General features: G+C 39.8%; 1 protein-coding gene across 1 annotated transcript in view; it reads left to right on the top strand.

Annotated features, from left to right (window-relative positions):
- Positions 1–26,214, top strand: part of LOC124776690 (platelet-activating factor acetylhydrolase-like) — a 91,940-nt gene that overhangs the window by 54,289 nt on the left and 11,437 nt on the right. The window contains exons 4-5 of the mRNA XM_047251793.1: positions 3,530–3,695; positions 11,508–11,634. Of these exons, the coding sequence (XP_047107749.1) occupies positions 3,530–3,695; positions 11,508–11,634 (293 nt within the window). The remainder of the gene's footprint in view (positions 1–3,529; positions 3,696–11,507; positions 11,635–26,214) is intronic.

Below are 26,214 nucleotides of genomic sequence, written 5' to 3'. Positions count from 1 at the left end.
ATTACAAGCGGTTCGTGCAATATGATAAAGCTAACCAGAGGTTGTCTTGCATGCCATTAGCTGAAAAATCAGTTTCAGATCCTGAAACCTTATTCAATCTATGAAAACCTACACATTGTTCTCATTTTTGTCTTTCAATGTCTGAAGAACTGTACATGTGAGATTTTGTGACACACGAAATGATGTTGTACATAAAATTATACATGTGAAAAATGTAGAATATGTAAATAAAAATAGTATTACATACCACACATAAACTAATAATGTTATTTAATATTTTTCAAACTCTCGTTCATGATGTACTTCAAAAGTTTACCAATGGGGACAGTTGTAATGTTTTGTGTATGTAGCCCTTTGTTTCATGAAAGAGGAAGTATAAAAAATATGTGTATTTGTGCGCTTTCCTGCCACAGATTTGTAAACGATATTTGTAGCTTTAAAATTTGAAACATATTAGGTGTGTTAGGAAACAGTACGTAGAGCAAATAAGAAGAAGAGACTGATAACCATTCCCTGGGAAGCTGAGGGGGTAAGTAGTTCACAGGCACATAAACAATACTGTAAATGTTGCTGAGTCTCCCATCCCTGTTGTCTTTTGAAGTCAATTAGTGGAGAAACACACACACACACACACACACACAGCACACACACAGGTACGCACACACACACACACACACACACACACACACACACACACACACACACACACACACACACACACACACATGCATGCAGAATATCCTGTCAGTGTTTCAAATGTTTTCCAATGATAATTCCCAGTATTCACTTTAAGTGATTTGTGTAGCCCTCTGAAAACTTAAAATCTGGATGTCTGGACAGGAATTTGAACTACTGTTCTCCTGAATGTAAGTTCAGTGTCTGTGCCATCTCACTCAGTCAATGAAATGTAAAAGTGGGTTGGAAATGTATGAAGATAGATACTATAAACGAGTGGGAAGACCACAGGGACAAAGTTTGAGTGTATATTAATGAGGTGAAATGGGAAGCACTGCAACAGTGGTGGTGTTGGGTGTGGGGCGGGAACTAGTACAGACTGTAAAGACAAATGTCACATCTATGTTACTGAGAGAAGCCAGTATTTGGGACAGAAGAGCAGGGCATTGGAAGGGGGGAGGGATGGGGGTGCGGGGGGAGTTCTTATGTGGATGGTAACTTTGCTCTTCATTCATTCATTCTGGGTTACAGTTTGGCAATGGAAGTGTGTTTGTGTAGACAGGTGGTTCATAATCAGTGCTGTATAAAGGGATGTGTAGAATATACAAACTTTGTTGTAACTCCAAGTTTCAACTAAAGATGCCATTTATAGGAGTTTTTATTTCTCAGGGAAAAAACCTAAAAGGATTTCTGTTCATGATTAACCATCTTTGCTGAGAGCACTTCATATTGTATGCTGGAGAAACATTTTATGCACACTAAATTGATGTCTTCGTTCTTTCATTGTATGTTGAATCATCCTGTACACCAATTTAAGAGTTTATCCTTGTTATGCAAATATCAATGGGAACAGGGACACAAATCCAGTCAATTTTAGCACAAATATAAGACTAGGCTAGGATAACATGAAATTTTAATTGAAACCTGTTCAATTATTAACAAACAGAGTAAAAGGATATCTGCAATAATCCAAGGCTGACAGCTGCAAAAAGAACTAAATGTAGGGAGTAATTGAATACTGCACTGTCAACGGCTCAACGGAGCTGAAATAACTATCAGGAAAAAAAAAAAAAGAAAAAAAGGTTTACTGATGGTATTCAGTATTCATACATAGATAAAGTGAAGCAGTTCAAGGGCAGATTGTGCACATTTTACAATTTTTTGAGACACTGGCAATGTATCTCTCAGCAGGAGACTTTCCCAAACCACAAATTATAAATGCTCTGCTTAAGCTGTATGTTAATAATATTTCATATTTTTGGTTTAATTTAGCCTCTCCAAAATAGCATGGCTACATTCGTTTCTCCCATTATTATCATTATTATTGTAATTGTGAGTCCAAGTGAAGTGGTGCCAGAATAACAACTAATGCAGTACTGTTGTGCATTGGTATGAAATTTTGAAGTTAGATGGGAAATTAATTGAGATGTTCAGTATTGTATTACTGTTTTTTTTTTCTTTTTTTAAAAAAGTGTGTAAAGCTTCATTGCATCTTTGGAACATATCTATCATGTATTCCAGTTTTCGAGTTTTTTACTTTATTGAAAATATGAATAAGATTGCTTGAAATATTTTATCATTAGTTCACGGCGAGTGACTCTCTATTCTAACATTGTACTCAGTTCTGACATGATCGTTAACTGTGTATCTTCACTTTGCTCAGTATTTGTTACTTAGTCTTCATTTTTAAAATCAGAACAAAATAGTTTCTAAAATCTGTGTATGATCAACTTACATAATTTCTTCGCTAAACAGAAATAAGTTCCAACATTTACTGTCAATTAAGGGCATTTATGTATACCAGAACAAATTCTGCTTACCAACAGCCATAGAAGTATCAGTCATAGAACTATCTTTCCACTTGTGGTAAATAAACAGTTTTGCCTACTACTGAAAAAGAATTAAATTTTGCATGTAACTGAGCTGACTTCATGTATCTTTTGAAAAAATAATGAACTTCTTTGTATTAAAATATGGCTCAAGAATAATAGCAATTTTGTATGAAAGTTTTTCTCAGTGATATGTGCATTTGACATTAAGATCAATTTACTATCATGAAGTCAAAATATATGACTGATGGTTAATGGACATACATATTACATAGTGCTGTTAGCAGGAATTGTAACTCCTGCTGATGGAGTAGTTGTTGCTGATTTAATGTACATTTGTGTACACTGGTTCACAATACTACCTTGCAAGTAAATTGAGACGTGTTGCACACCCACACTGTCGCACAGTATGCAGTGTTCACTCAATGGCCATGTCGAGATCATTGATAAACTGCAAACATTTTCATACACTAGCTGAGGATTTTGTCAGTGAGGAGGGAATTCATGCACAAAAGAAAAGTAGTTTCACTGAGCTTTTGGGGACACTAGATTGCTATGCTCAGGAAAATAATGTGGTATCTGTACCAAGCATAGTGATAGAATGCACTGTGCTTGCTGTATGTAGAAAGCCAGTTTCAAAATTTCCACTACTCACATATTTTGGTTTATCGTTTCCTCAAATCATGTTAGTTCAGATTGCTTTATCAATTATTTTAAAGTTATGCAAGTACACTACAGCACTAGCAACAAAACATGAAAATAGCCAAAGTAGATGATTATTCTTGTTCTGTTTTGTATTACAGATTTTTTCATAATGTGCCAACCATACACAAAGTTCAGACAACATTTAGTATGGATGATGGCTTAAGTCCTGAAAAACAGAATGAAAAAATATTATGAGGTGTATTAAGTTTTTAGTATCTGCATAGAAAATGTAATTACAACTCTCTTATTTGTAATTTCACATTCTCTTTGATTACCTCTATTTGCTAACAGGAACTCTTGCTGCTGAAAACATTTTACAGGCGATGCAAAAGTTACTGCTGCTTGGGGAGCAGATGTTAATACTAAACTTAAAAAGCTACCAGTCATTATACTTTCACATGGGCTTGGAGCATCACGTTTTCTCTATTCCTGTGTGTGCAATGAACTAGCTTCTCACGGGTACCTGGTTGCTGTCATTGAACACAGGTTAGTGAAACTAATTTTTGCCAATACATCATTTATCATAAAATAAAAGTTAATTGGTTTTCTAAAGGCATTTTATTGTACAGGATGTAATGAAAATCATGGAAATTTTCAATTATACATTTTTCACAAGTAGATTGTTGCATCCACATTGATTCAGAAGTGTGCAGTTTATTTATTTATTTGGTTCATGTGCTCTAATTTTACACAGTGTGCTACAGACATTAAACAAAATGATGTCACTATTCATACTGGGTATGTTATGATATACAACACATTGCAACAGTTTCATATAACATTTGTTTCACTCAGTAGTTCTTGTGTTCCATTGCATCATACCTAGTACATTTATTGCTTGGGTATTCTTTATTAGAATGTAAACAGTGACACAGCAGATAAGATTTCATACCCTTATAAAATTATATATTGTCTTCAATAGGCTTTATACTTGTGAGGAGCTTATTGAAGAGCTGAAGGTCCACGTGGAAAGCTCCCTTTTGGCAAAGTTGTGTATTAGCATGCAACACATGAAGATCCAATTTTTTTGTAGCGTAAAGTTGGCGAATTTTGCTGTTTTTCTTTAGTCTACATTCACTTGGCACTAGGTGCTTTTTTAAAACAATTTTACAGCCTTCAGAATAAGCATGTAAGGTAGTGTTAGGATCCCCAGCTTTCTGAAAACGAGTTTGCAAGAGTCTCCCATTTTCCATTAACACTAAGAGGTCCAGAAATTCTGGGTCCAAAAAACTAGACATTTATATCATTATTTAAAATGTTATTCGTTCACCTTCATTTGAGATACCTTTAAAAAAAACTGAGCATCAAAATTTGTTTTTCATCTTCATTTGAGTTTTGTAACAGATTACAAATTTTATTATTGTAGTGACTGAAAAATTATTACCCATATAAAAGGGGGGTAAGATGAGTTGTTGTTCAATTTTACAGGTAATTGGCTTTTATATGGAAAAGCCTGAAACATCCTGGTGTTCACAGAAGTATGTTACGATCAGGGCAATACCAGCTTGCTTTCTTTCAGCTTGCTTTGCCAACAGATCGCTTCATCTTGTCCAAACAAGTCTTGCAAACTCATGTTGGATGCTGTTTCATCTCAGTTAGTATGTATGTACCCCAATCATACTGACATCATTGGAGGAAACTACTCATCCAACAAGCAGTTGTAATAATTAGTTTTGTAGGTGGTAGCAATGGCAACACTAGCTGTAAACAATACCAAGTGCTTTCTCAGAAAACTCTTTAGAACAGGTAGTTTGGAAGCCCACCTATGATGGAAATATATTAGATCTGACTGCAACAAATATACCTGACCTTTTTGAGGATGTTCACATTGAACTGATATCAGGGACCATGAGGCAATTAAAACAAGTAGAAAGACATACACTGCACTGTAAAGTAGATGTATAGGCATTACGCTAATATCTCAAGGAAGACGGTTCTCTGAGAACCATTAACTGTAGTCACAAGCACATAGAGGGGGCAAAAAAAAAAAAAAAAAAAAAAAATAGACAGGCAAGCATTGGATACACATGTATAAGCTAGAAGAGTTCATTATGGCAGTGACCCTCCAAGGCATGCAGTATCTGTAAAGAAACCTTGTAAAAAACAGTATCTACTTCATAAGAGGTGTAAAACAAAGCATAGGGCTATCAAGAGAGAAAAGTTTAATGAAATTTGTTTGACAGTAAGAAGGGCAATCCATAACTACTGCAGGAGAATCTTATCAAAAGACTCCTCACAAAACTCAAATAAATTCTAGCCATATGTAAGGGCTGTTATTGCCACTGATGGATGACAAAGGAACTGAAATTAAGGGTAGCGAAGCCAAAGTAAAAATGCTCAACTCTGTTTTCAAACGTTTCTTTACAGAGGAAAATAAGGGAGCACTGTACCATTTTAATACTCACATGACTGCAAAGATGACTGCAAGACATATTAGTATCAGTGATGTAGGGAAATTGTTTGAAACAAGGCCCAGGGTCTACTGTAATTCCAATCAGATTCTATACACATTTGTGACTGAGTCAGTCCTTTCTTAATAATAATAAACCATAGAACCCTTGAGTAAAAAACTATGATCAGTATTGTAAGAAGGCATGAGTCACACTTTTTTGTATGAAGGGTGGCAGAAGTGATCCACAAGACTATCATACAGTATCTTTGACATCCATCTGATGTAGAATCTTACAACAAACTCTTAGCCCAGACATAAAGGAATGATGAATGGAATAACCTCTTTCATTCTAACCAGCATGAAATCTAAAAACATCAGCCATGCAAAAGCAAACTTGTACTTCTCTACATGACACCCTGAAAATCACTAATCAAGGTAATCATGTGGATGCAGTATTTCTTGGCTTCCAAAAACCATTTAAATCAGTATCATCCCAACATTTATTAATGTAAGTAAAATCATATGGAGTATTTCAAACATAGGATCTGTGGAGGATTTCTTGTAGAGTGACACAGCATGTTATCTTGAATGAAGGGCCATTCATAGAAGTAGAAAATACTTCTGGTGTGTCCCAGGTAAGTGTGTTGGGACCTTATCATTCAAGTTCTACATTAATGATCTTGTAGACAATATTTTGCAAATGATGCAATTATCAACAACAACAAAAAGCTGCACAAATATCTGGTCAGGTCTTGACAAGATTTCAAAGTGGTGCAGAGGTTGGCAGCTTGTTTTAAATGTTCAGAAGTATAAAATTATACACTTTACAAAACATGGAAAAGTAATATCCCATGACTACAATATCAGTGAGTCACATTGGAATCGGTCGACTCGTGCAAATGTCCTGGTGTAACAATTGTAGGGATATGAAATAGAATGATCACATTGGCTCAATTGTAGGTAAAACAATGGAAATGCAGCCAGTCTATAAAGAGAACTGCTGATAAAATCTGTGTGACCCTCCTAGGATATTGCTCAAGTGTATGGGATCCATACCAAATAGGACTTACTAGGGACATTGAACATACACAAAGTATGGCAGCACGAATAGTTGCAGGTTTCCCTGAGCCATTGGAGCATCATGGAGATGTTGCAAAACCAGAACTGGCAGACACTTGAAGATAAATGCAAACTATCTTGACAAACTGTACTTATAAAGTTTGAAGAAGCAGTATTAAATGAGGAATCATGATCTACATAACTATGTCCTATATTCTGTTCCCATAAGGACCACAAAGACGAGATTCAAGTAGTTACTGCTTGCACATAGGTATTTCAGCAGTTATTCTTTCTGCATTCCATACACAAATGGAGTGGGAAAAAATCCGAATATATGATATAATGGGAAGTGCCTTGCGCTATGCATTTCTCTGTGGTTTGCAAAGAATGTACACAGATTTAGATTAGTGCAAGGTTTCTTGGTGGTGACTAATTTTTTTTGTGGTTGTCCTTGTACAGGGTGTTTCTGATTATGCTCCACTGAACAATTTGACGTAGGTAACCTGCAGTCAGAGAAGCCAACCTAAGGAGATTGGAAGTAAAGTTGTCTACCGCTTTGTCTGGCATTACTGTTTTCCAGCTTATTTACAACTAACATGTGTACAAGTTTACATGCAGTGTGCTGGTTATTTACAAGTACATTGTTTATTTCCTGCAAAGGAATGAGGAGGATGAGCCTTATTACTAGGAAGTCATGATGCAGTTTTTGTTTACTTTACCTGTCCATAAGGTGGCTCTGTTGTATCATATTTACATTGTCCCATGATGGAACTTGCTGCGAACCAATGACAAAGCCATTCATTACTCAGTACTGTTCAGGGACATACAGTACAATACAACAAAGCAGAAGTGGTACAGTTTTGCAGAACTCACTGACATGCACCTTGTGTATGGAGAAGTATGTTGCAAGGCTCTCACTACTGAAAGGCTGCACAGGGAGCAATTTCTTAACAGGCATCATCCATCATGACAAGTGTTTATTTCACTTGATTGACAAATGCAGGAGACTGGTTCATTGGAAAGAAGAAACAAGGGACCTGGCAACATGGGGCTCACTCGCACACGCAATTTTGAAGAGGAGGTGCTGGAACATGTAGCAGTGGACCCCACTACAAGTACTCGTAGTATTGCTCGTGAAATGGGCACTGCACACACTAGCATGTGGTGCATATTCCATGAGAAACAATTACACCCATATTACCCACAATGAGTCCATGCAATGCTTGTGATTCACTTTGCACCAAGGGTCACATTGTGTCAGTGGTTGCTCCAACAATCAAATGATCGACCAGATTTTCTCCAGATCATGCTGTTTATTCATGAGGCCTCATTTGATCATGATGGTATTATGAACAGGAGGGATAGTCATGTATGGGGTGAGGAAAACCCTCATGCTGTAGTAGAGTCACAGTATGTTTTGTTGTGAAGTATTTGGGCCAGCAGTGTAGGCAACAGTCTCGTTGGACCATATGTTCTACCTGGTCGTCTGAATGACCACCTGTACTTGAGGTTCATGGAAAGAGTTCTGCCTGAGTTGTCGGAGAATGTACCTTGGCTGTTCATGAAAGGAAGTGGATACATGATGGTGCACCACCTCACTTCAATGTGGATGTCCGCAATCATCTCACTGCTGTATTTCTTGGTCACTGGATTGGAAGGAGAGGTCCTATTCCATGGCCTGCGAGATCATCTGACCTGAATCCCCTTGATTATTTCCTTAGGGATATCTAAAGTCACTTGTGTATGAGATTCCAGTGGATACACAGATGGAATTAGTTGCCAGAATTGTAGCTGCTTGTGACATGATTTGAAACACGCCAGAATCTTGTTCGTCAATGTCATGCTTGCATTGAGGTTGATGGCCATCAGTTGCAGCACGTTTTGTAAGGTGCAGTACAAATGGTACATTCATTGTGTCAGTGATTATATGTGTAGTTAACTGTAACTAACGGAAATAAAAATGTACATAGTAATGTGGTTTTATTCGTATTATCTCCATAATTTGGCTTCTCTGATCCCAGGTTCCCTACCTCAAATTTTCGAGTGGAGCATCCTCTATGCCCTGTTAAATTTTTGCACGTTCTTATGGAAACATTCTGTATGTACAGGGTGTAAATGATAACTGTCTACAACACACCCCAGTGGTTTAGAATTAAGTCAAGAGGAGCCATTTGATATAGGATATTATCTCCATAATTTGGCTTCTATGATCCCAGGTTCCCTACCTCAAATTTTCGAGTGGAGCATCCTCTATGCCCTGTTAAATTTTTGCACGTTCTTATGGAAACATTCTGTATGAACAGGGTGTAAGTGATAACTGTCTACAACACACCCCAGTGGTTTAGAATTAAGTCAAGAGGAGCAATTTGATATAGGACACTTGTGGCCTGTCAAGTCAGAAAACTTTAACAAATCGACCTGCAAAACCATTTAATCTACAGAACATCTGCATTGGGATACATTTTCATTACAGGCCACAGTGTTTGAGTTATTGAAGAGGAAGGTACAAAAGTGATGTTCAAACACATCCCCACCAACACATTCACCAACCAATGGCCAGAATACAAAAACTTGTGATTACATGAATCATTTGCCTTATTCAGCCTGTTTGGCCTTCACTGACTCAGCTGTTACACCACTGGGTGTTTTATTAACAGTATTAATTTAAGTAATGAAAGGAAAAAGATTTTTGTAAATATTATGTAAAATTTAATTACATTTGCAATTTGGTCTAAACTGAACCCTGACAAGCACAGTAGTTTCATAGTAACGAGGACAGACAAATAAAATGATTTCATTTTTAATTTTATGCAGTTAATATTCACAAAATTGTGATGTAAAATTTACACAAATGACAAATTTATTATTTTTAAGTGGCATGAATAACATATGAAAAACCCTGACTGGTGTGGGGTGAGCGTGGAGGTGGGGGTGCATTGGAAGGTCTCTTTTGCATTTTTTTTTTTTAATGGCTCGACAAACACAGCCTCTAATGAAAACATGCCCCAGCAAAAAAAGTAAAATACATTAAATTTCCTACAAAAAGGTCCTACTCATTCTTTCTCTAGGACTAGTTGTTTTTTCAAATACAGCGATAGAATATGGAAAATCTTATGTGACATGCAGATGCTGCAAAACATATGGTTTTTGTAGGCCAATTTGAATTAGTTTCCTGAATTGATAGATGACAAGAGTTCTTTATCAAATTGTTTGTCTCGAATTCTTGTAAAGCTCTCACCAAATATTGATAGACCTAGGTCATTGTTTACCTTATTCCATCATATAGCATCAATTTTCAGCTGACTAATAGCATATATTGTAAAAACTGATTCACCTCTGGGTTGTAAACAATGCTTCATCCACAAACAAAATCTTACATAGAAAAGCTGATTCATTTTGCAGTTTTTGTAGGCATTAGTTGGGCAGCTGTACTGATTTTGGAAGTCATTTCCGTTAAGATATTGAGGGAGCAAAATTTGGAAAATACGAAATGCTTTTGACTGTATTATTTGCAGAACACTCCTGTGGCTGATTCCATTCAGATGTTCAAGCTGCCTTGTAGCAGCATGTGGATCGTTTATTACTGCTGTTAAAATGTTAGTGACATTTCTGCTGTCAGTTACTGTTGTTATTTGTTGGTATATGTTATTAATCACAGTTCCTTGAAATAGTTTTAATAATATTTTCAAAGACAGATTGTAAGGGCTTGGCACAATCAGGATACACTTCAGCATACAACTGCACTGCTGCTCTAACAATTTGACAGCAATCACCCTAAACTAAAACCACATCAAATTTTTGTTTTTCATACACGTTGTGAGAGACTTCATAGCTTCAGTAACAAGTTGTTTGGTCACTACAACATTAGGGCCCAGACTTATGGGCTACAAGTATGCAGATAAACACACAGAGTGTGCCTGAGTCATGTGTTTTTTATCAGTTCATAAGTTTGCATGGTGGAGACACCTAATATACATACATATTTTTAGTTTTTGTTATTGTATGTGAAGTACTAATGCTTTAGAGGTCCACACATAAAGTATTTATCAATATATGATTGAGCTAAACTCATGCCAACCTGTTTTATATAAACTGAACCATTCTTCCCTCTCATTTTCCACCTACACTTGTCACTTCTTTTCAGCCTCATCATATACATCTTTGGTGACTGTTCTGCATATCTTTGGGCACCAATCAGGCATAATTTCCTAACTCTTTATTTCCTCCTTTGTATAATGCTTCATGCTGAAGGCTTTCCATTTTATGATATTCATTTTTTTCTTTTTGTTATGGCACTCACCATGTCTCATTGTTCCTGTGTCTTGCTTCAGAATTTCAGAAGTAAAGGAACTGCAGCTTTTGTTAGAGGGGGTTACCTTCAATTAACAGCAATTTCTATGTTTTTATTTATCTCTTGCCAGTCAGTGCCATGAAATAATTTAGTCTAGCATTCAGAGTGACTTATATTATTGCTTCTTAACTCAGCTTACCCTTACATACATTACTCAAATGTAAATGATATAATCTGCAGTTCTGAAATATTAATGTTTCTTGTTCTGATGAGCATCAACTTCAACTTCAGATAACAATCTGGAACATGTATATGCAAAACTGAGTGTGCTGTATGTATATGATGGCGACTTGTAAGTCAGTGAGACAAAAACAAAGGAACTGGTGTAACAAGACAAATGATATAGATGATATATATTATTTTGAAAAAATCATGTTTGTATTAGTTGGAGAATACTCCAAACTCTTTCTGCGTAATGTGTCTATAACTTGAAATTTTTGCGTACAATATGGGTGCATTAAATTGTTTTCTCTTATTACTTCGGCATGTCTTTCAGAGAAAATTCAGCAGGTGCTACTTGGTATTATGAATCACAGAAGGATAGAGATGAGGACAAACGTACCTGGATAAAATTCAAACATATTCCACTAGGAAAGGACCATTATGCAGAACGCAATAAACAGGTTTTACATTACATTATTATTTATATTGATTTATCTATTATTATAGTATTGTTTATATTACATTATTAATTATATGCAACCATATTATTGTAACCCTCATTTGAAGGCCAACAACATTTGTTGAACGCAAATAAACTTTCTGTAACAACAGATTAATATTGTTTGTTAGTCCAGAAAATCAAATAATAATAGTCCTTGACAGAAATAAAATAAGCGATAGTTTCTGATTTAAATTAAAATGTAATAGTTCCGGGCTGCATTTGATCTAAGTCCAACTTCACCATGCATGTTCATTGAAATTAAAATATAAATAAATGGAAACTTCATGCTCATCAGTTGAAGCATTATAAAATACATGTCTAAATCAGACCAGGTAAACTGCAATGGTGATCAAAGTTCACTTGTAAATGCAAAGTTGAATAACAGAAACCGACAGTAAGTCCACCACTGGGAAACCTAATATTTGTCCACTACAGATGTTCATAGAAGTGGCCTGCTGTTCATGGTCATTGTTACATATGTTGATATATCCCTACCTTCCATTTGCACACATAGTGAGATACAAAACAAGTGATATTTTACAAGTCTATACTTCTAAGTAAAAATTGCTTAAATCATCTGATGCTTAAATCTAATGCATTTTTTCGTGTGTAAGACACTGATTAAGAGACTAACTGGTATACTGTAATAGCTAATTACTTCTGCAGTAAAAGGCAGACAGTGTGGAATGTGTTCTTGGAAATTTGATGAACATCAGATGCTTTGTGTATTGTTGGTGCGGTAATGAAAACATGAAACTGGTCAGATTTGTTTTCTTTGTAAATCTGTTACTCATGCTACTACTACTACTGATACTACTACTACTACCACCACCACCACCACCACCACCACCACCAATAATAATAATAATAATGTCTTATATTATTTGGAATCAATTACCAGTTACAACAGCAGCATTGTCAACAAGAATCATCACTCCACATGGTAAATAGGTTCATTGAGCACACACAGAGCTGAACAGCCTGATACAGCAGTGTGTGCACGTGACTACATGTTCAAGCAATTACAATATTCCATAGATAGGAAGACCCAAAACCATTTAGAAGTTGTGAATGTTGAATTATAAGTAATTGCAGGAGGTAGGAACTGAACCAGTGATCCGGACATCACCAGTTAGTGATTATAACTACTTCATGATTGTGGACGATATACTGCAGATGCTATTGCTTCCCTCCATGTAAAACATTGACGACCTCTTTCAGAATGGAGCATAGCTTTCTGGATATTGATTTAGTCAGTGGGTCTTTGAATGGTGGCACTAGCATTTTCATGCATGCTGCTCATATGCTCATATTGTCACTGTGATGTTCAAATGGAATTATTGCAGTTGAGATACGGCAATTGTTGGGCAAGTCTACATTTCCTTGTACAGCTCTCAACTACGAGTCAGGTAAAAAAGCATGAAACCTGCCAACATCTTATTAAAACATTTTGTGATGCCATTTATCTGCAGATGGTAGGCACTTACTTCTGACACCGGTCTTGCCTGAGACACTTTTCCATGATCAGAGAGGTGCTCCATGTTTCAAAATTACATCTTCTATAAGGAACCTCGCAATTTCTGGAGCTTCAGCAATCTGTCTTACCATGATGACACCTGTAATCGATGATATAGTCCAGAATGAGATTTTCACTCTGCAGCGGAGTGTACGCTGATATGAAACTTCCTGGCAGATTAAAACTGTGTGCCGGACTGAGACTCGAACTCGGGACCTTTGCCTTTTGCGGGCAAGTGCTCTACCAACTGAGCTACCCAAGAACGACTCACGCCCCGTCCTCACAGCTTTACTTCTGCCAGTACCTTGTCTCCTACCTTCCTAACTTTAGAGAAGCTCTCCTGTGAACTATGCAGGACTAGCACTCCTGAAAGAAAGGATATTGCAGAGACATGGCTTAGCCACAGCCTAGGGGATGTTTCCAGAATGAGATTTTCACTCTGCAGCGGAGTGTGCACTGATATGAAACTTCCTGGCAGATTAAAACTGTGTGCTGGACCGAGACTCGAACTCGGGACCTTTGCCTTTTGCGGGCAAGTGCTCTACCAACTGAACTACCCAAGCACGACTCATGCCCCGTCCTCACAGCTTTACTTCCACCAGTACCTCGTCTCCTACCTTCTTAACTTTACAGAAGCTCTCCTGTGAACCATGCAGGACTAGCACTCCTGAAAGAAAGGATATTGCGGAGAGCTTCTGTAAAGTTAGGAAGGTAGGAGACGAGGTACTGGTGGAAGTAAAGGTGTGAGGACGGGGCGTGACTCGTGCTTGGGTAGCTCAGTTGGTAGAGCACTTGCCCACGAAAGGCAAAGATCCTGAGTTCGAGTCTCGGTCCGGCAGACAGTTTTAATCTGCCAGGAAGTTTTTTTCGATGAGATAGTCATTCCACACTGTTCTCATTCACTGAACCTTACCACGAGAACAATTCCAGTCTAGTGAAACAGGAGCACCTGTTGAAGGAAATGGTACCAAATGCCCTCAAGATACTTGTGGCATGTGCTATTTTTGTTGGCACTTCCTATAATTGCTTACATGATGTCTGACATATGAGTAAAGACCTAGCTGCTGATACCTGATTCTTTTCTGTCAAGAGTCTTCGCAAATCCTAGATGGCTTGATGTCAAAGCATTGTGAAAACACTTCAGTGTAGCTGGCCGTAAATAACAGGGTTGACTAACAACCATTGATGCCCCATTGAGTCATAATTCCTTTTACACAATGTTCCATCCACCATTCAGAAATTTCCTTAGACAGGATCTTCCTTCTGTAATGTGTCTGTGGTCCTCAGAAATATTCCTTTGTTCAGCTGCTATTTTTCATTAGTGCAGTGGTGACTGAGGCACCACCAGCATTGTACTGTCCCTCCAGTGGATTATACAAACTCCATTTGGCATCCATGTGTTTGTATCAATGCTTGTATATTACTGTGACGTCATATTCGTGAAGCTGCAGTGCACATCTTTCCAATTGTCCTGATGATTTCTTTGAGACTTGTTTGCCACCAAAAAAGAATGGTGGTCAGTCACAATAGTGAATGGTCTGTCATATATATAGCTTAGCTTACTGATTGTCCAACCAACTGCAATACTACCTTTTTCAGTGTGAGAAGAAGTTTTCTTAGACCGAGACATAACCAAACACTGTTCCATCATCTTTCTGGATTTGCAATAGAACTGTGCCGATATAATTATTTGCTTTAGTGTGTAGTTTTGTCTTGGCATTTTTTCTCTCCTTAAGAACACAGAAACACATTTCAGGCTCCAAGAAAATTTCAGCATCTGAATGAGCAATTGGAACTTCAGTATGGAGACAAGGAATGACTGCAATGCCTTGAAGAGTGACTTAAGCTAGGGTTTGGCAATGGGCTTCATCCTACAAGTCAGAAATAGGCATCTTCAGTTACCTGGTGTGCAAAGAATTGAAGACATATGCAGAAAAACGGGTTAACCCTTAAATGTAAAATGTTAGAGATAAGTGTTGCCATTTGTTGCTGGGTACAGGAACTATCAAAATTGACATTGGTCTCACCCTTCAATATCACGTTGGGATATTTAGGGGTGAAAACAATGTCAATTTTGATAGTTCCCGTACCCAGCAACAGATGGCAACAGTTACCTCTAAGTTTTTACGTTTGAGGGTTAGCCTGTTTTTCTGCTCGTGCCTTTGATTGCCTTGTCAGACATTTTTTAGCATAATAGCCATCAAACACTCATCATTTTTCTCAGGGCATCCATGATGTAAAGATACTGGTGTATTGCCCTCCACTCTCATAATGTCCATTTTTACTGAAAGGGAATAGAATTGGCAAGTGTGCTAGTTATTTCTGTCATCAAGAATCTTCAATTTTGTGAGATAATTGTGTCTTAAGTCCAAATTGTGTCTTAAGTCTGAGATTTCTAACTCCATTCCATAATGTTGGTCTGTCTTGTTGAAATTAATGCCAATGACTGACAAAGCTCTTCTTTAATTAGTGGTTTTAGCTTTTCCTAGCTGGTCTTCATATTCACAGCTTTTCCTTCTAACCATCTTGGTCTGGCATTAACAGGCATTGTAGACCTTTGTATCACTTTCCTTACTATTTACCAAATTAGTGATATGAGTTTCTGAAGGTCTTCCATGACAGCCCTCAATATTACATTTTTAATCTGTCAAAAATCTTTCAGCGTATTATTTAGTGGTGCATGCCTCAATGTGCTAGCACTACTTTATGATGTCCTATGTTGTGGCACCCTTCAATTGTAGTGAAACTTTGTCAGCTTTTGTCATATTTGGGCTCACTGTTTGAGACACAGCACCAGAACTCTTTTATGTAACTATCATGCATTAGACTCTGTTCTTCAGTTTTTCTCCAGCTGTGAGGACTTGTTGCTGGTTGCCTCAAATGTGTTCTTCATTTCCACATGAAATTTGTCCATAATTTAGCTTTTGCTCATTGTTCTCGAATCACTGTGTGGCTGTAAAGTGTAAGTAAAAGTATATGGTACAAGACAGATTGTGCCATCCCACTGTTGTATTTAATGACAAAGTCAAATCCCTTCAACCATTTTGTTGAATCCTGGCCAGCATGTCCTAGAAACACTGCTGGATGACTGATGGGCATCTGTGTTACTGATGCATCTGTATCCACTGGTACATTCAAATGTATTTACTATTTATACTCACATTCCTGCCCAAAAAAATCAACAGCTTTTGCACAAACTTATGTACTCAAGGCAGTGGAAATGTTGATGTCTGAGGTACCCAGTGTCTTCACCAAACTACCATGTAAAATCCAAAATCTTTACCAGTTATGAGAGCAATGCTGTCAAATGAACTAACATTACACACTTAAAGTATTTTATGGAATACATGCGGAGCTGAACTGCCTGCCTTAGCAGAAAGTGCTCCAACTTATTTATACATACCAGATGTCCATAATTAAAGTTCCAGTTTCAAAATGCTGTAGAAAGATAAAGACTGCTGAGAATGATTTTAAATTTGAACAGCATATTATTGACACAGGGAGAAATGTCTTGGAAGAAACAAACAAAAACAAATTACAAAAATTATGTCAATAGATGCCTCCGCAGGCATCTTAACATTAATGGGGTTGGCTACACATGACAGATGGATCGCAATGCAATGGCTATGGTTTGAGTTGCACATTACATCATCCATACTGCACAAGCTTGGCAGTCAACACTTGTGGCAGTGTTAGTACACAGCAAGGCTGTACTGCATTGTATGGTAAAAACCAGTTTTTAGTTGTTCTGAGGCCAAAAACCACATAAAAAGCAAAATGACATTGGTTTTTAATTGTTGTGGGACCAAAAACTGCATAAAAATCAAAATGATATTGATTCCTAATTGTTATGAGACTGGCTCAAGACATGTTCAATATGCTAGCCAGCATTTTCTGTCACAAGTTGAAATCCACAAAGGGCATGTTCCCCAACAGATCAGAGTATCTCAGGGGTCATATTCAGAATGTGTTGAACAATGCGTGCTTTCAGTTTAGCTGTGTTCATAACTGGAGCACTGAATACAACCTCTTTCTGATAACCGCACAGCCAAAAGTAACACAGATTAAGATCACATGATCTGGATGGCTAGGCTGTGGAAAATGAGGGCTGATAATTGTAGCATTTCCAAAATTCCTCTGCAGTGTTCACTTCATTGGCTGTGCAAAATGTGGAAGAACACCATCTTGCAAAAAAATGGCCCCACCCACTCATCCACACTGTCGATGGATTGGAATAACATTGGTGTGCAAAAGACTAATAGTGTTTACCAGTGATGGTATAGGTAACAGGACTTGGAGGACTCATATTCTCAAAAGAATATGGCCCTGAGATAACCAGTGTCATCAACTGGCACCACACAGTCACCTTTGTAGAACAAAATGCTACCGGCCAATGTGCATGCAGATTTTCTATTGCCCAAATCTTGCAATTCTGCATATTGATATGTCCTTGGAGATGGAAAAGGGCTTCATCTGTCCACAGAATGTTCAATGGCCATTCATTATCCACTTTCACGTGAACAAGAAATTCCAGATCAAACATTTTTCTTGCTGGCAGGTCAGCAGGAAGCAACTCCTGAACATGGGTGATTTTGTATGGATAGCAGTGCAGGATGTTTCATAGGATTTTATGCACCTTGCTCACTGGCTTGTCCAACATTTGGGCAATTGCCCTTGCACTGTGTGTTTGCACACCACAGCTCAACCCCTCCTGCAATGCTGTGGCCACATCTTCGATAGACATCGTACTAACTGCTTTCACCACTCTACCACACTGCACATCAAAGGAACCTGTTCTTTTGAATTTTGTAATAATTTACTCCAGACCTTTATCATGAATTGGAAAATGCCTTTTTTATACCCTTGAGTGTTCAGAAGAATTGCAGGGCTACTGGCACCCAGTCATTGCTCTTCTAAAACAGCTTTACCAGCAATGGAGACACCATGTTGGGTGCCTCGGACACAAACTAAGGAACGACTGTGTGCTGTACATCTGTTGTTGTGCATATTCTGATGCTTACAGCACCATCTACTGGTTTTTTCTTCTTTATTTTTTAGTATTTTCTCAGTAATATGCTGTTTAAATGTGATATCATTCTGAGCAGTGGTTCCTTTGCTACAGCATTTTGAAACTGAAGCTTTAATTATGGACACCCTGTACATGCTACATTCTAGAAAATTCTGGTATTCCATGAACAAGCCAGTCCCAGGACCTTCTAGAAATTATAATGTTGACTTACAGATATTTGCAGGAGATGAGAATTAAACCAGTGATTCACACATTATTAGACAATACACTATGGTTGGCAGTACAGAGTTCACAGAGACAATAATACAAATAAGTCAGGAGTTGTTGCTCTTGTTGTTGTGGTCTTCCATCTGAAGACTGGTTCGATGCAGCTCTATCAACCGTTCCCTTCTATTAGTCAAGTTAAGCTAGAAATTTCTATTCTCCCCTGTCCTCTCCAGTATTTTCTCATTAGTTGTGCAACCTATCCATCTGATCTTCAGCATTCTTCTATAGCATCACATTTCAAATCATTCTTTTCTCTCCTTGTCTGAACTGCTTATTGTCCACATTTCATTTCTGTACAAAGTTACACTCCAGACAAATACTGTCAGAAAAGACCTCCTGACACTTAAATCTAGTATTTAGTGTTAACAAATTTATTTTCTTCAGAAACGCCTTTCTTGTCACTACACTTTCTATCCACCCTGCTTTGGCCATCATCATTTATTCTGCTGCCCACATAATGAAATGCACCTCCTACTTTGTGTCTTGTTCCTTAATCTAATTTTCTCAGTATCACCTGATTTAATTCAGCCACATTCCATTACCCTTGTTTTGTTTTTGGTGATGTTTATCTTATACCTCCAAGTCCTTTGCTGTCTCCGACAGAATTATAATGTCACCAGCAAACCTCAAAGTTTTTATTTCTTCCACCTGAACTTTAATTCCTATTCCAGTTGTTTCTTTTATTTCCTTTACTGTTTGCTCAATGTACAAATTGAATAACAAGGCAATAGACTACAAACCTGCCTCACTTCCTTCCCAACTACTGCTTCCCTTTCATACTGTTCAGCTCTTATAACTACTGTCTTGTTTCTGTACAAGTTTTATATAACCTTTCATGATCTACATTTTACCCTCATTACCTTCAGGATTTCAAAAAATGTATTTCAGTCAACACTGCCAAAAGCTTTCTCTAAGTCTACAGCTGCTATAAACATAGGTTTGCCTTTCTTTAAGGGGGTAGACCAGGGTGAGACTCAATTTTGGAACTGATATTCAAGATTTTTTTCAATAAAATAACACACAAATTACAAAACTGACTTTAGACCTTTATTGTTCACCTCTAAGATTGTATTATGTATTTTTATCAAGTAAAAATCTTGCACCCAGAGGACAGTCCACAGAAATTGATGAAAGGCAATTGCTGTGTGTGATGGCAGTTGGTGGGAGCTCTGAACACCACAATTTTCAGCCTAGAACAAAATTTTAAAAACTGCTTTGAAACTGATAATATTGTCTAATGTAGTACACAAGGATATTTACAAAAAATGGTTTTTAACAAATTGGCAACAATCTGAAACAAGTCATTTTTCTCAACAAAAATGTTGTAATAGAAACATGCACCAAAAATTGAGATTAAAATATATTGCGAAATTCCTAGATACTACTGTAGAAAAAAATGCTGACTCACAAGTCAAAAAGGGTATACTGTAATTGGATGTATATTTCATGAGTTACAATTTCTGCCAATTTGAAAACTGTTGTTTTGAAAAAACAAGCATGTGAAGTTTTGGCTTTTGTACTCTTATCATTGAAAGTGAACAAACCATTAATCAGCAGTGATGATGCCAAAACACTGTCACCTTTTGTTGAGATTATATTGATTCCACTTTTACCAATTGTTATAACCTTTAATCACCAATAATTGCATGGATATTCAAACACACTCACTTAGGAACAATAGCTTGTTACATGATAACAACTCAGTATCTCTTATTCGACTGCCGTGCCGTGACATGCGGCCGGCGCCGTTCGTAGCTAGGTGGCGCTCCCGCGCTCAGCCGAGTTGCGGAGTGCCTCTATCGCCGTTTGCACGTACTGTCGTGGTGTCACTATTAAATGTCGTGGCACTGTCATAACACTTTTCCCCCCTTGAAAGAAAGAACAACACTCACTTCCTTGGAGACATGGACAGTGCGGAGACATCCATGGCCTCTTGTGAGGCCCCGAGAAGATCCTGCGGAGAGACTCGAGAGTATGGTCGAAAATGTCCAGGACGGAAGCTCGTGCATGGAACGTGCCTCCTGGACGAGATGATGGGTGAAAACTCCGGAGCAGCATCCATAGGTGTTGTGGACCCGGAGAAGGTGGCGTCGCAACTGGGGCCGGTTCTGGCATACTCGGAAGCGGTAGCGACGTCGGCTGCATCAACACGTACGGTAGATCGGCAGCAGCGACAGGACTGGCTTCTTGGGCTGGTGGAGGGGAAGGAAGGGGCGGTGGCATTGGCATGGCCACCACTTGTGGGCGCATCTGGTCGTAATGGCGAACAACCATGCCGTTGTCCATACGTATTTCACAAAGCCGGCGGCTGCGAAGAGCCTTGACCACCCCTGGAATCCATGTAGGGCGAGATCCATACCCTCGTGCCCACACGTCGGCGCCCACCGAGTATTTTCCCGCACTAGGGGACACAGCACAAGGCCTGACAGGATGAAGCAGGTGCAGTAGAGTGTGCGGTTGGTGGCCATGCAAGAGTTCAGCAGGGCTGCGATCACCCAGAGGCGTGAAGCGATAAGAACTCAGAAATTGCAGCAGAGCGTCATCTGTGGAAAAATCATTAAGGAATTTTTTCATCTGGCTTTTGAAAGTGCGGACAAGGCTCTCGACCTCCCCATTCGATTGCGGATGGAAGGGCGATGCTGTAACATGATGAATCCCTTGTCCAGTACTAAAATCACGGAAGGCCTGCGAAGAGAACTGAGGGCCATTGTCCGTGACGATCATGGATGGAAGACCTTCTAGCGCAAAGAATTTGGACAAAGCCAGCGTCGTCGCCACAGTGGTGGGGGATGGACATCGAACAACAAACGGAAACTTCGAGAAGGTGTCAATCAACAGTAGCCAATAAGTACTGAGGAAGGGGCCGGCAAAGTCAGTGTGCACCCGTTCCCATGGCTGCACTGGATCAGGCCACGGAGAGGGCATTGTACGAGGTGCAGCCAGTTGTGGAGCACACTGACCACATGCAGCAACCATGTGGGCGATGTCCTAATCAATACTGGGCCAATAAATGTGCCTGCGGGCCAGGGACTTAGTCCGAGAAATACCCCAATGGCCTTCATGCAACAGTTTGAGAACATCTTTGCGAAGAGAGGCTGGCACCATGACCCATGGAGATGCGCCACCCGTGGCCAGAAGAACAACACCATCACGAACAGACAGACGAAGGCGCAAGGCATGGTAGTTGCGAAGGGGATCTGATGCCTGGCCCTCGGTCCTGTCCGGCCAACCCCGTTGAACAAAACTGATCACCTGACGCAGGACCGGGTCCTGTGCAGTAGCCGACGCGACCTGCGAACCTGTAAGCGGAAAACCCTCGACCGCACGACAATCTTCCTCATCAATGTGGAAACAGAGTAGTTCATCATGATCGAAAACCGGGTCGGGGCCCATCGGCAATCGCGACAATGCATCAGCGTTGGCGTGCTGGGCCGTGGGGCGATAGTGAATCTCATAGTGAAAACGAGACAAGTATAAGGCCCAACGTTGCAGGCAGTGAGCTGCCTTATCCGGAAGCGACGCCGATGGGCTGAACAGAGAGACCAGCGACTTGTGGTCGGTGATGAGGTGAAACATAGAACCATACAAAAAAACGCTGAACTTTTTTAGAGCATAAATGATAGCGAGCGCCTCCTTTTCGATTTGAGAGTAACGCCGTTGCACATCGTTGAGGGTCTTGGAAGCATAGGCGATGGGTCGTTCCGACCCATCCTCATACCGATGGGCAAGAACAGCCCCTAGGCCATACTGTGACGCATCAGTCACCAGAACCAAGTGCTGACCCAGACGGAATGTGGCAAGACAAGGCGCCGACTGCAAATGAGCCTTCAGGTGGACAAAAGCCTGCTCACACTCGTCAGACCAACAGAAAGGGACGTTTTTGCGTAACAGCTGATGCAGAGGATGAGCTACCGCCACCACGGATGGAATGAATGTGTGATAATAAGCAATCTTGCCTAGAAATGCCTGAAGTTCTTTGACCGTAGACAGCCGGGGTAGAGCGTTAATGGCCGCAACGTGCTGACGTATAGGACGCATACCCTCACAGGACAAGTGGAAACCAAGATACACAATGGAGGGTTGGAAGAACTGTGACTTGTCCAGATTGCACCTCAACCCAGCCGAATGCAAAACCCAAAACAGTGGAGGCCCCTGTGACAACAATGTCATCCAGATAGTTTATGCAGCCGGGAACGGAAGCCGTGAGCTGTTCCAAAAACTGTTGAAAAATGGCCGGCGTACTGATACAACCCACAAGGAGTGTTGATGACGAGAAATTCCTTGGAAGAAGCATCCAACGGCAACTGATGGTACGCCTCCGATAAGTCAAGTTTGGAAAAGAACTGGCCCCCAGCGAACTTGGTAAATAACTCCTCAGGACGGGGAAGAGGATAAGTGTCAATGAGGCTCTGAGCGTTGACAGTGGCTTTAAAATCACCACACAATCGCAGACTCCCATTTGGTTTAGAAACCACCACGATTGGTGATGCCAATTTGCTGGAGGTAACAGGAAGGAGAATCTCTGAAGCTGTTAACCTGTCTATCTCAGCCTTGACAGGTGCACGCAATGCCACCGGAATAGGGCATGCCCGTAAAAACTTAGGGCGAGGTGTAGGTTTAAGAGTAATGTGGGATTCAAAATCCTTGGCACGACCCAGACCAGCAGAGAAGATGGACGAAAATTCAGAACACAATCCATCCAGCTGTTGATACGGAATATCCTCAGATATGAGATGCACATCATCATCAATGGAGAACCCGAACAACTGGAAAGCATCATAACTGAACAGGTTTTCAGTGCCCCCATGATCCACCACATAAAACGTGAGGGGCCTAACAACAGACTTGTAGGCAGTGGAAGCATCAAACTGGCCAATGATAGGAATTTTCTGTTTATTATAAGTTCTCGGATTTCGCGTAACTGGAGACAAGGGAGGGGAGCCCAACTCCAAATACGTGCGAGAATTAATGAGAGTTACTGCAGAGCCAGTGTCCACTTGCATGCGAATGTCTTTATCCAGAACACGAACAGTAACAAACAACTTATTTGTTTGAGAAAGCACACAGTTAACATCCATGTCCGATGCCTCGTCCTCGTTGACAGGAACTTTAGGGGACTGACACACAGAAGCAATGTGGCCTTTTTTCCTACATGAATTACACGTGGCCCAACGTTTTGGACACGCGGCCCTGTCATGCTGCACGAAACAACGTGGACAAGAAGGAAGTGCGAAACGAACCTGCTTCTGTGGTTGTTGTTTTTGCTGTGAGCGTTGCGGCCCAACACGAAGTTGTTTATGCGAGTGAACCGCTGCCACATCTTTGTTCTCCTGTGAAACAGGCAAATTGTCCGTGTCGAAAGTTGACTGTACAGCGCCTACATCACACCACGCGTCTATTTGCGCGCCAGCAGCGTGAGACATTTCAAAGGATTGAGCGATGCTTAGAACTTCCGACAACGACAGGTTTGGCAGTTGTAGGGCACATTGCCGAACTTCTTTATCAGGAGCAAGCCATAGAATAGCATCCCTAACCATGGAATCAGCATAAGACTCATGATGAGTGTCCGTCTTCCTACTCAGACCGTGTAGTTCTGCCGCCCAAGCCCGGCAAGATTGATGGGGCTGTTTACGACACCGGTAGAACGCCACACGGGCGGCAACGACGTGGGTGTTTTTTCGGTAATAGTTAGACAATAAGTCACAAATTTCTGGAAGGACAGAGAAGCAGGTTCCCGCAGAAAGGCTAACTGAGATAGCAGCTGATAGATCCATGGGGAAATCCAAGATAGAAATAACGACTTACACATAGGAGCGTCGGCAACACCAAAAGCCAAGAAGTGTTGCCACAAACGCTTCTCGTAATCCTCCCAGTCTTCAGCGGCCTCGTCGTAAGGAGGGAATGGAGGCAGAGAAGAGGAAGACAGACGATGAGTAAGCGACGTCGACAATGCCTGAATAGCAGCCGTCAGCTGTGTTTGTTGTACCTGAATAACAGCTGTCAGCTGTGTTTGTTGTTCAATGAGTGCTTGCTGTTCCATGTCTGCCCCGTCACGAACACACACAAATCCACAATGCAGTGAAAATATCCAACCTCGTCGCCAAAAAGTGCTATAACCTTTAATCACCAATAATTGTGTGGATATTCAAACACACTCACTTATGAACAATAGCTGGTTACATGATAACAACTCAGTATCTCTTATTCGACTGCCCTGCCGTGACATGCGGCCGGCGCCGTTCGTAGTTAGGTGGTGCTCCCGCGCTCAGCCGAGTTGCGGAGCACCTCTATCGCCGTTTGCGCGTACTGTCGTGGCGGCACTGTTAAATGTCGTGGCACTGTCACAACACCAATCAAAGCATATTTTGCATGGTTTGGATTTCTTTTCAAACCTTTTCTGTCCATATAAATGTGTTTGCTTGCCATTTTCAAGCACTCATATTTTACTTCATATAAAAAATAAATGAAATGATAAGTTAAGCAGGCACAAGATAAGCCCGGTAGCTGAATGGTCAGCGCGACAGAATGTCAATCCTAAGGGCCCGGGTTCGATTCCCGGCTGGGTTGGAGATTTTCTCCATTCAGAGACTGGGTGTTGTGCTGTCCTAATTATCAGCATTTCATCCTCATCAACACTTAAGTCACCGAAGTGGTGTCAAATTGAAAAACTTGCACCCAGCGAATGGTCTACCTGATGGGAGGCCCTAGTCACATGACATTTATTTACAAGACAAGCACTTGCTTTCAGACTGTTTGCCATAAAAAAAATCATGTTATAAAGAGAAATCACATTGAGAATGGTATTTTAGTTGATACTAATGCCCTGTGTGATATTATCCTTTTCCATTGGTAATTATTATAGTATTACGTCAGTTGCATTCAAGCATCAGATGCATGAGACCCCCATGTAGTAAATCCCAGTTTTAACATAATTTAATATTTATGGCACACTTTATATGAATGAATCTTAAAAATAAACTCTCTAAGGAACATTTTAAGCCAATGAAAAGCTTAGGCTAAAACAAATTCTACCCTGGTCTGTCCCCTTAATCTATCTCCTAAGATAAATGTTTAAAGTCAGTGTTGCCTCACATGTTCTAACATTTCTCTGGAATGCAAACTGTACTTATCTGAAGTTGACTTCTACCAGTTTTCAAAAGTATGATGCAGTAATGAAATCCCAAGGATTTTATTTACTTATACAGTCATCTATAGAGATCTATATCTAAAAACAAAGATGATGTGACTTACCAAACGAAAGCGCTGGCACGTCGATAGACACACAAACAAACACAAACATGCACACAAAATTCAAGCTTTCGCAAGAAAACTGTTGCCTCATCAGGAAAGAGATCTCTGCCCAAACTCTTTGTCATTAAATATGTCTGCTTGTGTCTGTATATGTATGGACGGATATGTGTGTGTGTGTGTGCGAGTGTATACCCGTCCTTTTTTCCCCCTAAGGTAAGTCTTTCCGCTCCCGGGATTGGAATGACTCCTTACCCTCTCCCTTAAAACCCACATCCTTTCGTCCTTCCCTCTCCTTCCCTCTTTCCTGATGAGGCAACAGTTTATTGCGAAAACTTGAATTTTGTGTGTATGTTTGTGTTTGTTTGTGTGTCTATCAACGTGCCAGCACTCTCGTTTGGTAAATCACATCATCTTTGTTTTTAGATATATTTTTCCCATGTGGAATGTTTCCCTCTATTAATTCATATCATCTATAG

This window comes from Schistocerca piceifrons, chromosome 2 (assembly GCF_021461385.2).
Source record: "Schistocerca piceifrons isolate TAMUIC-IGC-003096 chromosome 2, iqSchPice1.1, whole genome shotgun sequence".
NCBI classification, from domain to species: domain Eukaryota; kingdom Metazoa; phylum Arthropoda; class Insecta; order Orthoptera; family Acrididae; genus Schistocerca; species Schistocerca piceifrons.
The sequence above is the reverse complement of the archived record's forward strand: the minus strand, read 5'-3'. Positions and strand labels throughout refer to the sequence as shown.